This window comes from Panicum virgatum, chromosome 7N (genome assembly GCF_016808335.1).
Source record: "Panicum virgatum strain AP13 chromosome 7N, P.virgatum_v5, whole genome shotgun sequence".
NCBI lineage: Eukaryota > Viridiplantae > Streptophyta > Magnoliopsida > Poales > Poaceae > Panicum > Panicum virgatum.
The window spans coordinates 31,556,464-31,580,266 of NC_053151.1; the positions used below are offsets into that span (position 1 = coordinate 31,556,464).

The 23,803-nt window shown below is 46.5% G+C and overlaps 1 protein-coding gene across 7 annotated transcripts; it reads left to right on the forward strand.

The window, feature by feature from the left end:
• Window positions 1-290: 290 nt before the first annotated feature.
• Window positions 291-14,987, forward strand: LOC120681626 (23.2 kDa heat shock protein-like). 7 transcript variants are annotated; one of them, XR_005677957.1, is made up of 4 exons: window positions 291-584; window positions 850-963; window positions 7,363-11,174; window positions 11,229-11,716. XR_005677957.1 is itself a non-coding variant. In XM_039963205.1 (3 exons), the coding sequence occupies exon 3, from the start codon at window positions 14,213-14,215 to the stop codon at window positions 14,846-14,848; it is 636 nt and encodes a 211-aa protein (XP_039819139.1). In that variant the 5' UTR covers window positions 300-584; window positions 861-963; window positions 14,181-14,212; the 3' UTR covers window positions 14,849-14,987. The 7 variants fall into 7 exon arrangements, 2 of the variants coding, with proteins under 2 accessions (XP_039819139.1, XP_039819138.1); XR_005677959.1 differs by lacking the exons at window positions 7,363-11,174; window positions 11,229-11,716 and adding an exon at window positions 3,000-7,043 and having other exon boundaries at window positions 300-584; window positions 861-963; XM_039963205.1 differs by lacking the exons at window positions 7,363-11,174; window positions 11,229-11,716 and adding an exon at window positions 14,181-14,987 and having other exon boundaries at window positions 300-584; window positions 861-963.
• Window positions 14,988-23,803: the final 8,816 nt, after the last annotated feature.

Here is a 23,803-nt window from a genome sequence, read left to right on the forward strand (position 1 = left end):
AAAAAATGTAATGGGCTCGTTGTTGTTGTTTTCGAAAGGAGGCGCTCATTGTCATTGTTCAGTTAAACTGTTAGCAATTTCTGATTTGAGTGGACTCTTAGACTCTGGCGGGGTGATGAGAGCAAAATTGAAAAATCCGTCCAGTTCCAAATCCAAGAGGGGTCAGTGAGGCCCATCCATAGCCCATAATGGAAGCAGCCCAGCCCATTTCCCTCCTTGGCCCCTCGCTCCGCGGAGAGCCAAGCGTGAGAGATGGCAATCAGGCAATTGCATCGGGAATAAAGAAGGCAAGATGCTGAACGGTGAACGCGACGGTGGAGTTATTCCGGCTGCGACACGAGCGGCGGAGGCGCAGCCATGGTGGGGAACCAGATGCGCCACCCCACCCCCGGCCCGGATCATCTCGGCGTCGCCATCATCGCTTTTTCTTTGAAGGAGCTGGCGAGCTGCTTATATTGAGAGCAATTGTCACAAGATTCAGCGCTGGGACTCGTTGCTTGCCGTCGTCGCCTTCGGCGTCTACCTCGTCGGCGAGGCCGCGTACAACCGCCTCCACGGCTCCACCGCCCAGCGAGCTTCCTCCGGTAAGTCAGAGAGCACTGAGCCCCTCTCCCCGGCGAGGGAATCATCTCCCGCGCCACCTTTCTTTATTTCCCCTTCCTGTAGCTGAATGAAATGGCGCGCCTGTCAAGATGTTCTGATGGTTGTGTTAGGAACTTAGGATCAGTTGCCTCTGCCAACCCTCATTTAAGATTCGCCTTAGTATGTTGAAGTTCCGAAGGCCACAATGAAACCAACGCTAATAACTTCGCCTTATGGTTGTATTGCTCCTAAACTGGCACATGGCAGTTGTTTTGCAGGTCTTGATGCACACTGCAGCTGAACTCGATACATGATAGTATATCTCTACACACCACACCTGAAAACAAAAGACCGAACAGTGCAAGACTTATTCTTGATCAGGTAATACTAGTTGCTCTTTTTTTTTTGGAAAGGAGAAACTTTATTGATTTCAAGTGAGATACATCATGGTGATACATCGTCTTGAAATTTTCCCGACCACTGCTCTAGGAGCACATAGCCTGATACAAAAAGGTCTGACATAAACTGACACAATAATGATTGTCAATCCTAAGACTAGGCCGCCACCCATGCGCTCGGGCAAAAAAACTCCTTGGCCACTCGCGCCAAGGTATGCGACGCCGCTACAAGAATATCCTGCGAAGTAGGCTTCTGAAGGATAGCCCACGTACGAAGCAAGTGAGTAGTCGAGAAGATAAACTGCTAAAAGGAAGATTTTTTGTTATAAAAGATGATAGCGTTTCTGTAGAGCCAGACAGACCAACACAAGACTGCCGCACCTACGAGGACCAACTATTTTTTGTTATCAGGTAATACTAGTTGCTCATAAGTGGGACAACAGTTTGGTAGAAGCTACTGGATCCACGCCTGCTAATAGAACCTCTTCTTCTTTACACCTGAAAAAAGAAAAAGAAAAGTAAGGATGAGTGGTTGCAATAGGAAGACTAAGTGATTTCATTCATATACATTGAGATACACAAGTAACTACTTTTTTCTATTTTAGTTTCTACGGTCACTGTTAAGGGTAGTATCAATGATGAATAATTCTTACTTTTTCCGGCAACACCCTCTTCCTGTTTTCAAGAGTGTGGATTGTGTTTTGAAGACGAAGCATATGATTGCTTATGGAAACCAGATCGATGATCTCGGAAGCTCATCGTTTTTCTATATTTTCAATTTCTTAAAGAATGATTGCAAGTCTTGCAGTGATATCCCTGGAATGATATTTTGACCTTATCATTTCTTTATTTTGCGGGACAAGAAATAAGAGTTAAAGCCATGGAAACTGCTGTAGGACTTGCAATCATTCTTTAGGACAAAATATAGAAAAATGATAAGCTCAAATTAGAGCAAACCCTAGTGACTTTTGGGAGCATATGCCTCCAATCGATCTAGTTTTCACACACAACATATACTCTATCTTCAGAACCTAATCCGCATTCTTGAAAGTAGGAAGATGATGGCATTACTTTTTTTGATAAGGGAAATTTTATTTAATTCAAGGCTAATACATCAAGTTGATACAAAAATCTTGAACATTCCCGATATCTTCATTACAAGGATACACACAGCCTAAAGAGAAAGCAAAAAAAAAAAGATGAACCGAAACTCTAATGACTGTCAATCTATAGACTGGACCGCCACTCATGTGCCTGGGTAAAAAAAAATCCTTGGCCACATGAGCCAACTTTTGCGATGCCACTGCAACCAAGTCATATAAAACTGGTTTTTGTAGTATAATCCATGAACGAACCCAATGGATAACTGAAAGATAACCTGCAAAGGAGAAGGGTTAGATTTTCTTTCAATTCATTCTTGCAAAGCCATATGGACCAACAAGTAGTAGCCGCTCCTAGTAGGACTAGCGGTTTCATTTATTTGCTTATACCCCATAGTCACTTACCGAACATATGGGATGTGGAAGACCTGAAGTTGCATGCATGATAGACCATATTACACGTGCAAAATGACAATCGAAAAAAAGATGTTGAATCGTCTCATCACTAGAGCAAAAGCAACACTTCTTGTCACCTTTCCAGTTGCACATAATTAGATTATCTTTTGTCAACACCACACCCCTACTTAAAATATCAAAGAAAAAAATTACTTTTTAAGGGAGATTTTAGGTTCCATAGCTATTTATTCAAGTTGGGGACATCGGCATGAATCATGGCTAAATAATGAGATTTTATGGAAAAGGCCAGAAGGGTGGAGATTCAAGTAAACTTCATCTTGATCTTGGCTCAGCACTATATTAGCTATACGGGGAACTAAGAGCATCTCCAATAACTCAGTTAAATCAGACTAGCCAAATGCATGTTTAGCTATCCATTTAGCTTTTTCAAGGATGGGCAACCAACAGCCTCTCTAATCTAGACTCTACATACTCCGTCCCTTCCCTGCTTGAAATTGCGCAGCGGCGGAACTCGATGCCGCGGCCGAACTTGACGCCGAGCCGCAAGTGCCTGCGGTGGACAAGGTTGGCCATCACGACGCACTCCAGCCGCATCCTCTCCGCTTCCAGGTCGCGGACAGTGCGGTCCATGGCGTCGCCTCGTTCCCGGAGGCCGGCTTGCAGCAAGGACAGGGCATGGATGTCCCGGTCGACGCCGCCGTGGAAGGCTGCCGCGATCCTGCCCAGCCTCGAAGCGAACTCGTTGGCCAGCACCGCGTGAGGAGATGGTGAGGAGGCCCCACGCGTTGAGAAGCACGGTGGAGGCGTCGTCGTCGCGGGCTTGCGGCGGAGCTTGACGCCGCACAACCGGCGGAGCTCGATGCCGCAAACGAGCTTGACGTCGCGCAACAAGCGGAGCTCGACACCACAACCGACCTCGACGTCGCGCCGTAGGTGGAGCTCAAGGCCGAGCTCGACGCCGTTCGGAGGCTACCACCACCGAGGGGCGCTGCCGCAGTGGGCCGCCGTTGCGGAGGGCCGCCGCCGTGGAGGGCCGCCGCCATGAGCCGTCACCGTGGAGGAGCGCCGACGCCATGAGCCGTCACCGTGGAGGAGCGCCGACGCCATGGGCCGCCGCCGTGGAGGGTCGCCGCCGAGGGGCGTAGCGGACGAGGAGGGGGGCGAGGGGCGCGGGGCTGAGTAGCGAGCGGATGGGACTCTGAAGAAAGGACGAGCGGAGGGGGCTCCATACCGAGTCAGATAGCGATGGGAGGCATTTGGAGAGGCTGTTGGATCTTATTTTTATCCCTATTTTGCTACTTTTAGGTAGCCAACTTATTTTAATTTGGAGAAGCTCTTGGAGTTGCTCTAAATCATTCCATGCTGCTTGCTCATTGGAGAAAATTACTATTATAGGACTCCAAACATTGAGTTCGCTAAAATGACCGCCGCCGCCGCCCCCATGGAGCCCCAGCCCCCATGGCCCTTCCCTGTCTTGGAGCGGACGGCGCTCTTCCCTGGGCTGCCCACGCCGGGCGCCCAACGCTCGCCGGCCGGCCGGCCAAGCGAAGGACAGGGCCGGCGCCCCCGATTGCCACGGTGCCCTAGCCATGGCTGACCAAGGCATGTCCGCCCTAGCCATGGCCACGCTGGGCGCACCACCACCTGGTGCCATGGCGGCACCAAAATTTCTATTAAGTTCATTATTCCAGAATTTTTATTGTGCTTGTTATTACATAAGAAGGGCAAAAAAGTCTTTTTAGGTCTCAAATACATGTATTTAGATGAGAAAAGAGAGAAAATACCCTAAATGTCATGTAAAACAAAGTGCTCATGTTTCAAAGGCCGTTTTAGCGAAGTCAATATTTGGAGTCCTATAACAGCGAAGCCCATTGTTTGGAGTCCTATAATAGCAATTTTCTCATTGCCAATATGGGGCGCTAAAAATTTCTGCCACTATCACTTGTTTATGGCGGGCGATGTTACACAGACAAGGTTGCATTCGGTTTTGGCATCTTGAGGATTGGGCATTCAGCGGTGTTGTGCGAATTCTTCTTATTGCAAATAATGTAATTAAGATCTGCTTTGCACTCATCTTGTGCATGGCCGCTGCATTTGTAACTCCAACAGTACGGCCTCTTCTTTGCTTTTATTTGACCCGCTTCCTCCGTACCTGCTTGTTGTTGAGGGATTTTTGAGTGGTCTCTACATCGTTACCTCTCTGTTCTGGTGCCTCCTCCCGACCTCTATGAGCCAGCCCAGTTTGCTGCGGATGGTGATTCATGTTGTGGTGTCCATGAGGCGGAACATTATCCCCAAGGGTTTACTTTGTCAGCCGATATCGGCCAAAATTTTCGATATTTTCCTTTTATCCCTAGAGTCCGATAAAATTAGATATTGATCAATTTTCTCTTATTTATATAGCTTCTACACAGACGGTCCAAATTCACCCACGCGATGATCCCGCACTCATAATATTCTATTCTTATTTTTATCTATGAACAAATGATGTTTAATAGTTTAGACATAGTTTCAAATCAAATTCTACAAATTTTTTCAAAACAATTTGTATTTTCTTAAATTTGATCCGATATTTATGATATATCTTGTTTATCCTATTTATGATATATTTATTGGAGGACTGCTGAAGATGCTCTAATAACCCATCAGACTTGCTGCCGGCGTTGAGCGTATGTTGTCTGGGCTGTTTTAAGAGTAGTCTGTCAAGGGTTGGCCCTATATGGTATTTTTTTTACTTCTTAGCGCTAGATTAGGGTCTAATGTGTTCGGTGAGCTTTTTGTTCTGCGGGTTGTAAATAAACTTTTTCTCTCTCTCTTCTTAATACAATGATGCGCAAAAAAAACCTATCGGAGTTGGAGCACAGCAGCACTTAGCGGCGGCCGCCTGCCAGCGTGCGGAGGCCGGGACGTAGATGGGGAAGGTGTCATCCTCATGAGCGCTGAAGACTGAAGCACATGATCTTGACATGTTGCTTTAATCATAATAAAGTTCGTATCTAGGTGCTACGGCCGGCTTAGTTTAGACACCTTATAGAAAGCATTAGAAGAAAAACGTATCTACATGGTTGTTTTCTTGTAGCGGGTGCACGAATAACATAATCAGAATAAAAAAGGAGTGTAAGCCAAAGTGAATCCAACATAATCCCCCGAAGGCTGGCTCTATATAGAACCATTCAAGTTGATGGTGAGCTGAAGCAAGACAGAGACTTGCTAGCGCTTCTCGGAATAAATTATAGTATTCTCAAAATATAGGAATAGGAAAAATATTGGATTAGAATGTCATGCCATTCTGAATCCTATGGAATGGAAAACATAGGAAACTTATTAGAGTAACCATTTGGAAGGAACATAGGAATCGGAAGAGAGATAGACACATAAAAACATAAGTCATGTTTAAGGACTTGGCTAAATTACAGCCGGCTGTAATTTAACCTTCCGCTACGGCCAGCCTATTTTGGGAACAACATGGCCTGCTTTTTCCCTTTTTGGCAAAAAAGACTGCCACTTTTCTCTAAGGCGGGTCTAATGCTACGTGAAACATGCACTACAGCACAATAAAAACAAAATAGATGACATCAGCGCATGTAAAATCAATCCCAGGTTTAAAAAAAACTATAATTTTACAACCAAGCATCAAAATTAAAATCCAATCACACTATTGCGTTGCCCCTAACTAAAAGATCAAAAAAGACCTCACTTCAATATGTTTCGATGATATTTTTCTCGTAGTGTTCCAAGTACTTTTGTTAAAAGTTGAAAGCATATCATAATAAGCTTCAAGGTAGTTTAGAATAAATGTACAAGCAAATAAAATAAATTGATTTGAAGCAAATTAGAATAAATATACAAGCAAATAAAACGGAATTATGCACTTCTTGGCAGAATTCTGCACGACACATAGCAAATAAATACAGAAAATAAATCTGCAGACCTCATTTTTACTCTCCCATAAGCAAAGCTTTGAAAAACAGCAAGCAAATTAGAACATATATAAACGTATTTCACCTATCTAAATTCTAAGCATTAACAAAGTTTCAAAACTACTACTATACATGTTATTGTCTGCTTGCCTCCATAGTTGTACTGACCAAACAAAAAGATTAGAGCTACTACAACTACTCTATGCTATTCAGGAATCAAAAATTGAGGTTGAGCTACAACTACACTGCTAGTAATGACAATATGATGAACTTTCAGGCCACCAAACACCAAGATGAAAAATCTTGTGCCGATTCGATGAGAAATCTTGCAGATAGAAAAAAGGCACATCAGGTTTTAGGTCCTAAACATTGTTTTGTATGACCGAAACGAATAACAAGTGCAGATAGTATTAGGAGTAAAAATATCAGCAAGGCTGAATACCTCTGGTAACAAAACATTGCTAGTTCTATATAATCTAATTTATGATCATATTTCTGCTAATACAGAAACACATTATTGCCTAAAATTTCTGGCCATATTATTACCTAATGCACAACCATATTATTGCCTAACATAATTGCATAATTTGCCTAATCTAGAATAACATTATTGCCTAATGAAAATATATGTAGACAAAAAAATTGCAATGAATGTACTTGCTCTCACTACATACTTATTTACTTGAGCTGGTTCACATGCATATCATGTCTTCTTCATGCATTGTACTTGATCTCCCCTGCAAGAGAACTTGGGAACCTGCAATGTAAGAATAGAAAAAATAAAGAGAAATTAGAGAAGAAAGAATATTGTAAAAATTGCCCAACGATTTGCACTGTTTTGCCTTAACCTTACGATAAAATTGCTTGATGGTAGTACATTTATTTGCCTGTTCTTACTTTCTAACCTGAGTGAAACCCGAGCATTTTGCTTATGTCCACTTGCAGTTGTTGATCGAGCGGTAGCTGCAACTACTGAATTGATCTGCCTGCACAATAGAGCTAATCCAGATGAGCAAATCAAGCAGCTGATAATGCACTGTTTAACCAACTTACTAATTAGCCAATTCACAAGAGGCAAGCTCTGAACAAAAAGCACATAACTGTTGCAGCTGTGGCTAGAGTTATTAGCTGATACGGAAACATAGAGCTGCTAGCTACTGGAACAATACAACTACAACATGATGGCCTAACAAAGCAATAGATGATTAAATTAACAGTGCAAGGAAAAAAGCTACAGGCCACACATGGGGTTAAACAAAAAATCGGACAACTTCTAGGCAAGACCGCAAGACAACTCGAGTAACAGATCACTGTGGCAATGGAATAAATAATAGCTCATGCAGTTAAGTACCTCAATATGTCTGAACAAACCTGATAAGCTGAGTTGATTCAAAAGCTACTGTTGCTGGATGACCTGCAAAAATAAGTTAAGTAATACCTGCACTTGTCCCTACTGATTACCCGCATGAGTTGCTAATAATCGAGTAAAAGAAAGCTGATGCGCATAGCAGTGAAAATTTAGTTGCATGGATTGGGTTGCCTAATGTTCCTTGTTTATTTGCCTAATGGAGAACATTAATTTGTCGATAATAAACCACGTTATTGCCTAAAATACGAACACATAAAAACAAACTCAATGAAAAAGAAGATCACATAAGCACCCCGCATTGGATGATGGAGGGCGCCCTTGTTGCTGCTTCTAGCCCCTTGGCACTATAACAAGTCATCCAAAAATGGACTGCACAGAGGTCAATAGGGATAACTGTTGTGTGTTATGTGCTGAAAGTGCCCTTGCGCTATAGGTTTGGAAGGCAATAGTAACTACTGTGTGTCAACTACTGCATAAACAGCAAAAAACTATCATCATGCTACAACTAAAAATCAGTAAAATGGATCATGCTGTCATTAGAATACTGAAATCAGTAAAAGCTGCTGTCAGTAAAAATGGGATCATTGCTATCAGTGCATACAGGAAAAAACAGCAAATACTACCATCTTATCTTAGCAAGAGATAATTGCACCAAAAAGAATCAATGTTACCCTAAAAAGAGACATGTGAATACTTTAAGGAACTAGAACAGGAAGATTCTGAATTTTTCCGCAAGATTAAACTTGATGCTGAACAGAAGGTTGAGGGCCTCTTTCCCTGGTAAAATTGCCTAATGATACTTTATATTTTGCCTAATGAAATATAGAAATTTGCCAATATAAAACCATGTTATTGCCTAGGGAGATTTTAGTACTGAGTGGGAACCAAGAGTGCTTAAAAAAGCATGAATGCTGCATTTATATAACTATTTTATTTACAAACAGATTCATACAACTAAAAAAGTGATGAAAAAAGAACACATATAAGGTGTACTTAACGAGAGACTGACTGGTGCTTAAAGATGAGGTGTTCGTTATGGTACAGATTTGTAGAAGAAAAAACTACTGCATGGAGAATGTACCACCTCCCCCATCACAACCAGAAAAAAAATCCTACTACCCACTAATTCCGAACTAGCATAGAGCTCAGCCATTTCTATTTGAGCTATGTGTAAAAACTACTAACAGTAAACTATCATCAGTAAACTGGTAGCATAGAGCTAGAATCAGTCATCAGTTATAACCCTTCTAAGGCTAGATTCTACCAATCAGTAAACTGCAAACATTCATAAAAAGCAGGAGCATCACTCAAAGACAAGCTAACGGAAAGAAAACACAGTGAACAACTAGTTTTTCCGTCCAGTTTATCATACCGGGAGTGGATCGGAGGTAGGCTTCAATGGGCCGGATGGTATTATCACTGCATTTCAGCTCTGGGGTCCGGTGAACCAAGTTGTTGACGATGTTGGCGGCCGCTTGCCAAACAAGTTCCCAACTCAGGGAGACCCTATTGCAAGTGGTATTTGTTTAGATTCAGGTCAAGGGGGTCACATAATACATTGATCCGAGGAACAAGAATATGAAATGCAAACTGAAAAATGCAAACCTGTGACAGGCGAAGAAAACAAATGAGATACTGTGTATGCATCTGAGTTGTTACTTCGTGTGGAGCGTGGTGAGCATGATGTAGTGGATCCTGAGGAAGCCATGGCTGACGGTCGCAGAAGTAGGCTGCGAGCGTGTCGCCTTGCTCAGTGCCAGCGAGGATGCCGGCCAGGTCCATGTGGACGACGTGGGAAGCGGTGCAGGAACTTGGCCTCAACGCTCATCAGGCGCCCGTCGTTGTCGGGCGGCAGGAAGCGCGGCAGGTAGCCGATGGCGTCGTGCTATTGGCCTCGGGCGACTAGGTCCCTCAGGCGCACCACGGAGGTGGCGGTGCCCATCTCGCCGGCCATCCTACAAGTGCTGGATCGGCGATCGACAACGAACCTGTTAGCAGATTGCAATGATGTAATGGCAACTGCACATCCACCAATCCAAAACTAACTAATGACATGTAAGGAGTGCCCTTCGGAGTACTAAAGGACCCCTCGTTGGAAGATGAAAGTTTGAACTAGCACTGTTAGACAGATTCAACAAACAGTGCATCATGAAAATTGGCAACCAAGCTTCGACAAGCTTACCAAATCTACCGCAGGTTCTGGAGACTAAACCCCCAAATCCAGCAGGCAATGTAACCATGGAAGGGTGGCAACTGTCAATGGAGGAAAATGAAGAAGTAACAAGCAGCAAATCGGAACCAACCCACCTCGGGAGATCGCAGCGCGCCGGATGCCAGCACCACTTGGTGTAAGACGCGTTGGGGCAGCCATTCTCGGAGCAGCAGGAGCCGACGTCGAGGAAGGGGCAGTCCCTGGAGTCGTAGAGCGGGTCTCCGCCATCAGGCCGCACCCACTCCCCGTCGAACAGGTCGCACTCGTCCTCATTGCCCGCCGCCGCTAACTTCCTTCTCGTTCGAGCCGCCTCGGCCGCGATGGAGACCACGCCGGCCCAGAGCCTCCAGGGCGCAGCCGCCAACGCGTCGGCCGAGCAGCGGAGTGAGACGGTGCAGAGCAACGGCCGCCACGGCGAGCCTCGCCAGGCCGGCCCTCTCGAGCGGGCCCTTGGCCGCCCACCGCGCCAGCACACGGGATCCCACGGCGGGGAGGGGGACGCACGCACCTGGTGCTTCGGGTCCTGGTCTTGCCCTCTTCGCCCGTCCCCATCGCACCGCGCAGGCACCACCTCCACCACCTATTCAAGGTCGCCACACCTTGTCCTGATCCGCGCTTCCACATCTCGCCCCCTGATAGCCACCAGCCGACGGGGAAGCCCCCTAGAGCCGGGATGCGCAGATCCGCACCCAGGGACGATGGATCCGGCCCCCCGCGACCACGGCCGATGGTGGGATGGCCGCAGCCCGGCAAGCCAACGCATCCCAACAGGAAGCACGCGCGGCTAGGGGGTGGGGGTGGGGCGGCGAAGCCGACCACGACTCGGGAGCGTGCGGATTAGGCGGGGGAGGAGCGTCCGGTGACCTGACGAAGACCGTCACCACGACCGGCGACGAGCTAGAATCCATGGCGACCTAGGGTTTGTGGGGTAGAGTGGGAGGTAGAGAGGTAGGGGAGAGATGGGGAGAGATGTGAAGAGAGAGGGGAGGAGGGGGTGGCTGGCCAGCGGCGGCGGCCCGCTGCGGCGGCGGCGGTCCGCGGCGGCCGGAGCTGGACGAGAAATGGGGGCGGCAGGAGGATGGAGGGGCGAGTGGAAAATTTAGAGAGAGGGGTGTCGAAATCAACCGACAGAAGGGTGGAGAGGAGCAGCAGAAATGAATCGGCACGATGCCGGAGGTGCGCCCTCTAATTAATGATGGTCGACGGAAATGAATCGGCACGATGCCGGAGGTGCGCCCTCTAATTAATGATGGTCGACGGATCGAGCTGGTCGTTTCGTTGAACAAACTTACGGCCGACTGGAAAGAAGTTATTACCCATGTTTAAAATATCTTAGATGATGAAGTGAGTCATACATAAGATATATGAAACTTACAAAAATAAGATGAACGGTCAAATTCATGATAAAAAAAATCAACAGTGACAAATGTTTAGATACGGAGGGAGTGCTATTTAGTGCCAGCCCTTTTGCATCAGAGTGGTCCAGAATTGTGGAGACTATTACAAAGTCAACGGTATGATAGCGAATGTTGTAATTTAGCTCAAGAGATTTCATCCATGCCTAAATAATCAATTTAGTACAATATGTAGCTTAAATGGTGGAAGACCTGACAGTGTCGCAAGCTGAGAATCCTGTGCGTCAAACGGAACAGACCCGACGCAGTGTGCGGGACTCTAGTGTAATATTCTCAAATATGAAATGGAATTTCATCTACTCTCCCAACTGGTTCGTGTGATCTTATTCTACGGATTATTTCAACAACCACCTTCCAAAAAACAACATTTGCACGATTAATTATTTCCTTGTACTTCCTCCAATGCATCTCCGATTCCAATATCAACAAAACATAATGTGCTCTAACTTTTCCACAGTCAAATCTGCCCCTCATAGATATTTCATCAATTCCACATGAATGTTTTGAAACCATACAATCTACCAAATTCTTGAACGATGGAGGACTATCAAACAGTTCGACATCCTCTATCATATTCTCAAACTCTCTATTTTCCTTAACCATACCACCGTGAAAGAACCAAACTAATTCGTCCCTCTACAACAAAAACAAATCTTTGCACCTTCGTCACTAATACAAAGAAAGCAACTACACAAACAAATCCACATTGCTTACTATCCATGAATAAAGCATGTATTTATTCTTCCCACTACTCAATCCTAGAATTCATATTAATAGATGCATGCAAGTATTACCTCACGTCCAAATCGCGAGCAAAGTACCATCTACGTATCATCTAAAGCTCTAAACATGAGTACAATATCAACTACAAGACCATTTCTCAAATCAAGAACCAAACCCTAATCACCAAGAACCACTAATAACTACTAATCACGTCCGCCTCCTTGGTTTTGTGGCGCAAACCAAGAAACCCGCCTTCCGTCGCCGCTTGCGCCCTCGATCCAGGAGTGGACGCCACAGCTGCCGCCCGGTCCGAGCTCCGGTCCCGGCTGCCCTTCACCGCCGTCCACCGCACGGTCCATCGGCCACAGCACCTCCACGGCAGCTCCCCGTCGACACTCGACGCCTGTGTACCTGCAATCCAAAGACCAAGCGCACGATCACACCGCACAGTTGACAATTCACTCATCACAAGCAGGATAGAGTACTCAACATTCCTCACTTCTATTAATTCATTAACGGAAGTGTGATACATCCCATCCAGTACTGTGATGGTATAAATCTAATTTTGGAATCATATGTGCATCGTAATATTAGATCGTGCAAACACGTATAGCTTCACTTGAAATTGAAGTTAAAAGACCTATATTAGACTAATTGCAACTATCAAATGTGCATTTTATCCATATGGAAAGACACATGGATTCTTGATACTTACCGTATACTTTAGTCTGTTTAAAATGCTTTCTTTCTCTAAAAAATACTAGTAGAGTGCACATATGGCATACATGTATTTGAAGAATAATATTGCAAAAAAATACCTACACTAAGTTTTAGCTAAAAAATATTAAAAGAAACTATATATTTAAAATGATATTCGAAAAATAAACTATACAATGCAAAATTGTTGAATTGGTAAATAAACCGAAGTCTAAAATATAATCATGTGCCCACACAACTTAATTTGGCACAACAAAAATATTCAAACTCATGACTGTCCGCAACATGAAAGCTCCACTCATGAGTCATGACTTCCCGCATAATGATTGATCCACTCATGACTGCTCGCAACATGAAAGTTCCATATCTGCATCGGATTTCATCATCCAAGATTAACTTCGGTAGCAATTCTACACTGAGAAGGCCAATGAGCTCATGGTGCAGCGGCAAAGGCCACTGGCCTGGCCGGAGGCTCCTGCCCAGGATTCGAACCCTAGGTGCGGCACCTTAACTTTAGGAGTCTCTCTTGGGCTATCTCTTTCAAAAAAATCTACACTGAGAAGAGCATAACCTCACCATATCTTAAAAATAGTGGAAAAATAAACCTAAAGAAACATAAGGTGGATGTATATATATCCTTTTATAGGAACGGATTACATTTTATCCCGTCCCACGTTGCTACAAATCGTATTTAGTAGTATAATCCATCTTCGAACCAAACACATACAACCAGGGGACTAGCCTGCTGGGCCTTACTATAACCAGTTTTACTGAATTCTGAAAAAGTATCCTGCTATCTTGGATTCGTGGATGTATCTGTGATCTTTGTTCTTCTTCTTCTTCGTGTGAGATCTATATATGTTGTAATTTCCATGGCATGGTTGGTGGTTGCTTTTCATCCGTTTCCGTTTGTTCAACAATCGATTGGCTCCGTTCAGAAAAGAAAAAATCTTATTGGTACAATGAAGCCCACCAAAATTGTGCGAGGCGGCCCAGCCCACAAGGAACGCTACCCGTGTGGGCCGGCCGTGGCTCGCTGAGATGTTTCGGGAAATCTCTCCCGCCATCGGGCCAGTCGTTAGCGGTGCAGCAACCTCTGCAACGCCCTCGAACACTCTCGAACTCGCCGAACCTTCTCGCTCGCCACCGCCCACCGCGCTGCGTTCTCCGATCTCCTCACCACCCTATATAAATGAACCCCCGCACCATCCCGTCACCATCGCGTCATACCAAGCGAAGACACCAGCGAGAGCACAAAGCAAGAGGCCTTAATCGGGCGGGGCTGTTGATCAGAATTCCTAATCTTCTTCTGTTCGATCTCGTGAAGGGCGCAGACACTTCCTTGGATCGGCGACGACGATGTCGAAGGGAGCTGCGGCATTCGCGCTCGTGTCCCTCGCCGTGATGGCGGCGGTGGCGGACGGCGCGCTGCTCCCGTGGTTCGGCGACGGCAGGCGCGGGCGCGACGAGGCGGCGGCAGCGGCATCGGCCGTGTCGCCGCTGTCCGACCTGAGCCTCCTGGCGGACCCGTTCCGGATCCTGGAGCACGTGCCCTTCGGCTTCGACCGCGACGACGTGGCAATGGTGTCCATGGCGCGCGTGGACTGGCGCGAGACCCCCGACGCGCACGAGATCGTCATCGACGTGCCGGGGATGCGCAAGGAGGACCTCAAGATCGAGGTCGAGGACAACCGGGTGCTGCGGGTGAGCGGCGAGCGGCGGCGCGCGGAGGAGCACAGGGGCGACCACTGGCACCGCGAGGAGCGCTCCTACGGCAGGTTCTGGCGCCAGTTCCGCCTCCCCGAGAACGCCGACCTCGACTCCGTCGCCGCCACCCTCGACAACGGCGTGCTCGCCGTGCGGTTCAGGAAGCTGGCGCCCGAGCAGATCAAGGGCCCGCGCGTCGTCGGCATCGCCGGCGGGGACAGCGGCGCCAAGAACAGCATCGGCGCGGGCGCCGGGGAGGAGCATCAGGCCAAGAAGGTCGAGCTGTGAGGAGGGTGACTCTGCTTACGCGCGCTCGTTGACTCGGATATCTACGTGTATCTGTATACAGAGAAGTGTGCCATGTGTCTACTGCCATGTAAATTTGCGAGGTAACTCGGGAATAAAAAGTTTCTGATCTTCCTTTCAACCTCGATCCGAGAAAAGAAACAACAGGGGAGCAAATGGATCGATCACCTGTGCTCGCTCGTCGCCGTGCTCTGACGGATGCGCAATTTTTCATGAAAATTTTTCGGCTTTTTAACTACTAATTAGAAGTATTAAATAATATATAATCTCTGCAATTATGATATTGTAGTAGTAACAAAATCTGAAACTATGATATTGTAGCTAATGAGGTCTTTGACCGTATAATTGGGAAATGATTAGGCGAGGAGGTTATTGTAGTCAATCATGATGGAATTTGACTCATTAGATTCGAGTAAAAAAATTACACATATTTATGAAAAGATTTCACAAATAAATTTTATTTAGTACTATATATATATATTCATCTTTTTATGTAAAAATTTACAAAACACGATATTAGTCGTCGGCGGTGGAAGGGAGGCATGCTTGGCTACTCTTGAAGCAGCGACAAGTGCCTTCAACCAACAACCGGGAGGAGTCATTTTCAGAGAGGCACGTACTCTGGCCTTGTTTGGTTTGGATTATAGGATTTCTAAAATGAAGTTTGACTGTTCATTAAGAATGTTAAATAAAGATAGTTTATAAAACAAACTTCAAAACTCTTACACTAGGAATCTTGACGAATCTAATGAAGTCTTTGACCACTTGATTAGAGGATATTTACTGTAGTATCACTGTAGCCAATTATCGATTAATTACTATCATTAGATTTATCGCAAAAAATTATACTCATTTCTTAAAAAGGTTTTGCAAATAAATTATTTAGTACTCCATGCATGCATGAAAGGATCTTAGTGATGCCTAGATGGGGTGAATAGGCGAATCTGCAAAATTTGAAAAATTCTTCGTAGAAATTAGTTCTATCGGAACTTCCGACCCCTATACTACGATTTGAACGAAATTCAAAACTAAATATAAAATTATAAAAAACTAAATGAATCAAAAGTTCACCAGTGCGTAAGAGAGCACCCTGCAAGTGATCTCGTGCACTAGAACAACTCAAGAGAGTAGATCAGATCAAATTAAGTTCTCGGTCAACAAGAACAAGTATGAACAAGCAAAAACAAACAAAGTAATTGACACAAAAATTTGTTCCCGAAGTTCACACCCACAAAGGATGCTACGTCTCCGTTGAGGAGCTCATGAAGAGCCGGGTTGCCCTGTAACTCTTATCCTCACCCAATCCACCACTTAGGAGGATTGAGTTCTCACTAGCTCTTGTCCACAATGGACGGGGTAATACAAACTTCCCGGAGCGCTCACACACGAGAGGGCGCTCCGCGGGCGACGCCGAACCGTCTAGGAGCAAGCTCCAAGAGTAACAAACGCGAATCACCGGATGGAGATGCTTCTAGCACCTTGAGAAGAACGTGGCTGCTCACACTTGTGAAGAACTCAAGCTCTCACTTGAATCTAGCTCTCACCCAAGCCCTTACTTGGATTCACTCAAGATTTTAGCACTTCTAGGGTTTGGGAGAGTGTTTTGGAAGCTTGAGAGGGGAGTGTGTTCGTGGGGAGTCAGCAGCACTGAATGGAAGAGGTGAAGGGGTATTTATAGAGCCACCTCAAAAACTAGCCGTTGCTGAGGTTTTATGTGTTTATCGAAACTTCCGACACAGCGTCGGAACTTCCGACCAGTTCATTTTCAAACGGCCGAGTGGGGTTTGTCAGAAACTACACAGGACCTCCGAGAGGGGGGTTGGAACTTCCAACCCTAGGTCGGAACTTCCGACCCAGTTAAAAACAGCTGGCCGAGGACCCTTTGTTGGACAAGACTTGGCACTTCCGATGGGGGTCGGAACTTCCGACCCCTACTGAGTTTTTCAGATTTAGTGTCAAGACGTGCATTGTGTCGTGAATTGGATCGTTAGTTTCTTTTCTAGACACTATAGCATCTCCAAACCGTAGTTTCGCGCCCCTCTTAATAGTACGGTGCTTCCTATACTCAAATTCAAAATAGAAATTATGAAATTACTCAATGAAGCTCATGCACCGTTCCTTTGGCGAATTTAGCGTCGATACTTGATCTTTTCAATTCTAATGATTTTAAATCCTGCTCATAACTCAATAAACGCATTAGCTCCTTAACTGTGCGTGTCATTATCATCGAAACCCACTTAGGGGGCCAAATGCACTTACAAAGCAAGATTCTCGTCTCGGGGCGCGTGTTCTAAGAACTCTAGAACAAACCAAACAAAGGGTTGCACTTTGTCAATGTAATTGTTTCTGCTATTTCTAGAAACTGTAATGGTTGAGCTCATTAGCTAAGAAAAGAGAAGCATGCAAGTGCACCAGAACCCTATGTTCAGGACATATGACTGTAAATGAATCATTCAAACAGATTAATAAGACTTGGTCTTCTGTCTTACAATCAATTCATCAGGACCTTGTGCATTCTTTCGATCTTTTCCTGCATAATACAAATATAGAAAACATTACTAGCTACTCCCTCCATTGTTTTTTGATAGACCTATTTTATCTTGACACAATGACCAAGGAAAAAAATCTTCCTTATCATATAATAAATTCAACAAAGACTTTTTAGTTGGTCCTCTAATGTTTTATCAGGAAACTTCTCGGTAGTAGTGCTATTTATTGCAATAACTCATGCCAATAGCAAATAGGACTATCATTTGAGAATAGTTTAGTTTTTGAAATAGGACTATCAAAAGAGAATGGAGGGAGTATAAAATAAGATGAAAAAAATGTAGAATACAAATAATTGGTGGTAATACCTTTTTTTCTTATCAGTCTTCTTTTTCTTCCCTTTCTTTTCTAGTACATCTTCTCTTTTCTTGTTTGGACCTTTTATCACTCAAGAGCTCAAATAGATATATTACCTTTTAATATGTCTGTAGCACATTCATTAAACTTCAGGAAATTGCACAAGAATTCACATATCTTTGGTTAAGTGTAGTATCTGTTTCCTGGTCCAGTTTATTAATAGCTTGCTCCAAATCATCAAGAAGCACTTTTCAAACTGAGCACTTCGATGCAAGAGATGTCAACTTTCGAGAGATACGTGTAGTTTGTATTTTTTTATGTTTCGTTGTCATCCATTTGTCCTCACAATAAAATTCTCTTTTTGCATATGTGGTTCATCTATTTAGTATATACTAAGTTAGCAAGATAAATACTTCATTAACAGTAAATACTCAGATAGCATGCTTGCACAAAATACTTGTAATTGGAAGAACATCTTGGTCCGCTTAGTTTGTTTTGGTTGATTAATGACGTATGCTTGTGGGACTAATTTCATTATTGAGTATGATGAGCAGGTATCACCAAGAATAGATAAGATGAGTTATGGAGATGACAACCAAAAAGGAAATGCAAGTTGAAAAGTGGTGATTCATGAGGATTTAAATATTTTACCTTGTGAAATTGAGCAAAGGAATCTCGTACTATCAAGAGACATGAAATTTGTCGAATTGTGTTGAATAGGGTGCTCAAGATTATCTAACAAACCAATGAGAAACACCTTTGCAGTTGCACAACACATGGGATACCTTTGGAGTGCTTTCTACAGAAAGTCCGGGATTTCACGGAGTTTTAACAAGTCTCCGGAGATGTTCAGAGTATCCGGACATTTTCAGAGTATACGGAGATGTGATGTTCGGAGTCTCCAGAATTTAACCCAGTAATGGCTAGTTTTGGGGTTTGGGTATTAATACCCCTTCACCTCCTCCACAGCAACTCTCTCTGACCCACATTCACTTGTCTTCATTTCTGAGCTTCCAAGAGCCTTCTTTAATTCCCTTCTTGACTTCCAAGTGAGATTTGGTGAAATTCGAAGGGAAATTGAAGGGAGAGCAAGTGAGAGTGCTAGTGAGCTGATTTCCAATCTCTTGAGCATCTCGTTCTTTGTCAAGCCGGTGGGTTTCGTGTTTGTTACTCTTGGAGCTTCAAGCTCCTAGCCAGCTAGGCGTCGCACGTGAGAAATCCAAGCTTTGTGGCGTGCCCGGGAAGTTTGTACAACCTCGACATTGAGTAATTAAGTCACCTTTGTGACCTTGGGGTTGCTAAGGTGAAGCTACATAGCTCAAGAAGTAAGTGTTCTTTTTGGGTCCCTCAACAAAGATGTACGTTTTCCTTGTGAACTGAACTTCAGTAAACAAATTGTTGTGTTCTTGATTCACTTTCAAGCATTTTGTTGAAGTTCTTGCTTTGTAGAAGTTTTCTAGGGTTTGATCTCGATCTACTCTTTGGAAAGGTTTTGGCTGTAGGTACTTGGAGAAAAGAATTAGAGAAGGACTCTTAAACCGTGGAAATTATTCGATCTACTTTTGGTTGAGGTTTGAGTAGTCATTTATGATTTCAGCTTTCATGTCTGGAGTATGTGGATATGTCTGCGGAATGGACGGACGCGGGTGGAACACCGGCCTGATTGTGATTGACCATGGCTTGAGGGCTCGGCGCACCAGGTGCGCCATGGCCGTGCAGCACCGCCGAGAGAGCCGTGCTTCACCATGAGCGACTAGTACAGCCTCGGAGAGGATCTGGGTGGGGCTGGGGTGGTCAGGGTACTGGTACAAGAACTTGTCCACGACGGTCTCGCTCCTCCATGATCTTGCGCGAAATGTAGGGGAGCACACCGTCACCATCCTCGCTGCCGTCACCCTGGGACACCGGGGGCAGGTCGAGGAAGATGCTGGAGGTGTCAGCTCTGGAACGAACTGGAACGCTGGTGAACGGCGCAGGCGAGCTCGGAACGCCGGCAAGAGTGAAGGTGGACACACACGAAAACTTGGAACACGAGCACAAGAGAGTTTGGTGCTGCCCAAAAACCGCAGTGTTTTCTGGTTTGTTCTTCTCCTTTTATTGAACACAAAGCAAAGGACTCCGGTGGCGATCTGCACACCGCGCTAACGACGCGTCCATCCCCACGTCCACGATGTGCGCCCACCTCCGGTTGTCCGAGTCTAGCGCGAGCTATTCTCGCGGGCATGATGCGCATGGCAACCACAAGCCGGTCCTCATGCGCATGACTAACAGAAAGATTACATGCAAATCTAACTAACTCTAACAGACGCTAGGCTCATCTAACAAATCTCCTCCTGAGCCTTGCGTCTCTACTTGATCTTGACAAGGCCGAGCTTGTCACGAAGTTCACAGAAGCGCTCCCGCGGCAATGGCTTCATCAGTATATGAAGCGTCCCCTCATAAGAGAAGACTTAAATGTGTTACAAACATCAGTCCCAGGAGGCTGATGACATATTTATTACATCAGATGGTTCATTACCATACAACTCTACGCGGTAGTGAGCAGAGAAGCGCCACTATCGCGAGGATTACAATCCACACACACGCAACGATATTAAATATAAAAAGGAAGTCATCAGAGTCTTGCGCCATGCGGTATCTCCTGCGGGTGACCCTAATCCACAGGCAAGGCTGGGTGAAGGACGGTACCCCTACTCAACGTCGTCGGGTACAAAGTCTGGATCTTCTTCTGTAAAAATAAAGAATGGGGTGAGTACAAACATACTCAGCAAGTCCAACCACACCAACGGAGAGGGTATAAGCAGAGTAATATGCACAGGGTAATTCAAGGATAAGGTTAAGGTTTACTTTTGCAGAAATAGTATTTTATGCAAGGGTTCATTTGAAAACAAGCATTTCTAAAACCAGTTTTCTTGTACCAAGTAACACGAGGGGTTGATCCGCACAAGATCCAAGTTTTAAGCTGCTACCAGACTCATCATCCGTCGTAGCACACGGCACGACTGCCGGACACATTTCCAAAACAACTCACGCCAACCCATTCCAAAATAAACACTAGTTATGTGACCACACCGTAACTCGCCCAGTACCGTGGGCACAGCTATTCGAATAGATTCTTAACTCTGCAGAGGTGTGCAACTTTACCCACAAGCGGGGTGCCGCAACTCGATCACCTTAGTGTCGGTGTAGATCCCAACAAAGCCATTACCCACCTTAGCTAGACCTGACTAGCCATCACGGGATGCACCAAGGGGTCATTGACCTATCACACAGAGGTTTTAACCGGGGCATAAGTCACACAGAGCTAATCCCATTTCCTTGATCACCCGTTGCTCTCAGCTCTCCTGATGGCTATCAGACTAACTAGTGGGGTTTATGCCAAGCCGTTGCCCATACAACGGTCGAGTGGTTCGCATGATAGTGGAGTTAGGTGAGATGACACACCAACTCGGTCCTTAGGGGTGACAAGATGGATATCTCCCTTCCTTGCTCTGCCACACAGGCACAAGCATACCAAACGGCAAATCACACAGAAATACCATCCATCCCGTCTAGACTCATCTTTCGAAAATTTCCACTTTTATCCCTCCCCCCCCACACACACACCTTTTCTTTGTAAAACAAGTTGTATTGAATTTAAGGACTTAAGCGTAGCGTTCTAGCAGTGATTAACGTCCAAACAAAACACATTCAGACATTAATCTAGGTGGTCAAGGAATGATCATAACAAATCAAGGGGTGGCTATCCAACCGTGTTTTTAGTAAGCAAAATATATGCAATTTTGTAAAACAGGCCAATAGGTTGTGTTTATAAAAACTAGGACAAAAGCATGCATCAAAGGATGGGATTGAACTTGCCGTCTTCGAAGCCTTCGGGGAAGTCCTGATCAAGGTGCTGTCCTTCGGGCTCGGGATCACAGAACTGATCCTCGTTCGCTTGCTCATAGTACAGCTCATCAACGGTCTCTCCTTCGTTCACACCGTGATCTACGACGCATACAACAAACACACAATCAAGAAAAAGAAATAAAAGTTTTATCGTCGAGCTCGAATCGGAAATAATTAAGATATGGAGTTCGGAGTAATATTTTTGGGCGGTTTCCTATTGGCATGGACAAAATTATGTCACGAGTGGCGTGGTAAAGTTTTAGATCGATCCGAGGTCGTTTGGCGCATGAAATGATAGGTTGTATAAGGCTTTAGGGGTTAAGTAAGGGTCCAGGGACTTGTTTGTAATTAGTTTTGGAAAGGGGAGGACTAGATTGTAATTTTTAGAAATGTCTAGGGCATACTAGAAAGGGCAGGAGCTTATTTTTAAGGGTCAGTTGGATCCATGCCACTCCAATTTCTTGAAATTGGGTCTCATGTTGAAAATCATGCCATTGAGTGGCATGATTTTCAACATGACACCCAATTTCACGGAGTTGTGGTGGCATGAATCGAATTTTCCCTATTTTTAAATGTTTTCATAAGGTGGGAGGGTCTGTTTTGAAATATAGTAAGAGAGGGGGTTTCTTTTGCAAAATAGTTAGAAAGGTGGAAGGACTCTTAAAGAAATAGAGAGGAGGGCGGGGGCCTAAAGGCAAAACTGCCTTTCTTTCCCCTTTCCCCTCGCTGGGAAACAGGGGAGGGGGAGGCGGCTCGCCGGCGACGGCCTGGCCGGCGGCCCGGGCCTTGGGGGCGGTCGGGATGAGAGGGAAAAGGGGGAGGGCAGCACAGGGGGTGGATCCCCGGCCGCGGCTCGGGCGGAGATGGCCCGAGGCGCCCTGGCCACGGCGGCCGGCGGCCAGCAGGTGGCGGAGGTCCTGGGCCGGAGCCCTGGAGACTTGGTGGCAGTCAAGGGGAGGGGAAAAAGGGAGATAGGGTCCCGGGGAACCTGTTCCCCACCTCGATTTGGGCCGGGGCGCAGCGAGGAGGTCGGTCCACGGTGGCGGGCAGCGAGCGACAGAGGTGAGCGTGGCGGCAGTGCTGGGTCTCGGGAGGAGGCTGTGCGGCGGTGGAGGCGGCTGTGGAGCGGAGGACCGGCGCTGGGGGCCCTTTTAAAGGCAAACTAAGGTGGTGGAGCGGGCGGGGCGGGTTGGTGCCGCCCAGCGAGCGTCGCGGCGAGCCTTAATGGCGCTCGGCCGCGTTCGCACGTCAGGGATTGGCGGGCGCGTCGAGGGCGGCTTCGACATGACGTCTCGGCAGCGGCACAGTGCAGGAGGGAGGCAAGCACGTGGAGGGACCCGGTGCTCAGCTCGGTGTCGCGTTGCGTGGCCCGAGCGGCGAGGCGGCGTCGCTCGCGTGAGCAGTACGCGCACGTGCGCGTGACCGACGGCGAGAGCGGCATAGGGAGGCGGTGTTGGCGCGGGCCGGCGGGCGGTGCGGGCACGCGGAGGTGGCAGCGGCGGGTGGCACGGGCGTACTGGCAGGCCGGGGCGGCGCGCGTGGGCACGCGGCCGCTGGGCACGCTCGTCCGCGTGGGCCAGGTGCGGCGGCGGGTCGAGCGTGGAGGAGGGGCGGCGCTGTTGGGCGTGCGCGACAGGGGGGAAGGGGGCCGGGGCAGGCCGGGCCGAGCCGTGCTCGGGGCAGAGAGAGGGAAGGGAGGAAGGAGAGGGAGAGAAAGAGAAAAGAGAAAAAGAAAAGGGAGAAAAGAAAAGGAAAAAGGGAAAAAGAAACTGAGAAAAAGAGAAGAGGAAATGGGAAAAGAAAAAGGAGGGGGCGAGTGCGCGCCGGCGGCGACCGCGGCCGCGGTCGGCCACGCGCGGCGTCGGTCACGCGTGCGCGGGCCAGGGGAGGTGGGGCACATGCGGCGCTTGCGGCCAAGCGGCGCTCGGGTGCATGCGGCAGGGAAAAGAGAAGAGAGATTCGCGGCGACGATCGCGACAGGCGGTGAGGAAAAAGGGCGAAGGGTTTGGTCGGCGTTTGAAATTGGATGACAGGACAGCGGAAAAATTGGGAGGGGATTAGGGTTTAGGGATAATTGAGCTCAACGATGAAAAAGGGTTTTGAAAAAATATTTTTAGCGTGTGATTTATTTGGTGCATTTTTTGGGTCGTTACAAACCTACCCCACTTAAAATGTATCTCGTCCTCGAGATTCGGCTGGCTCCTG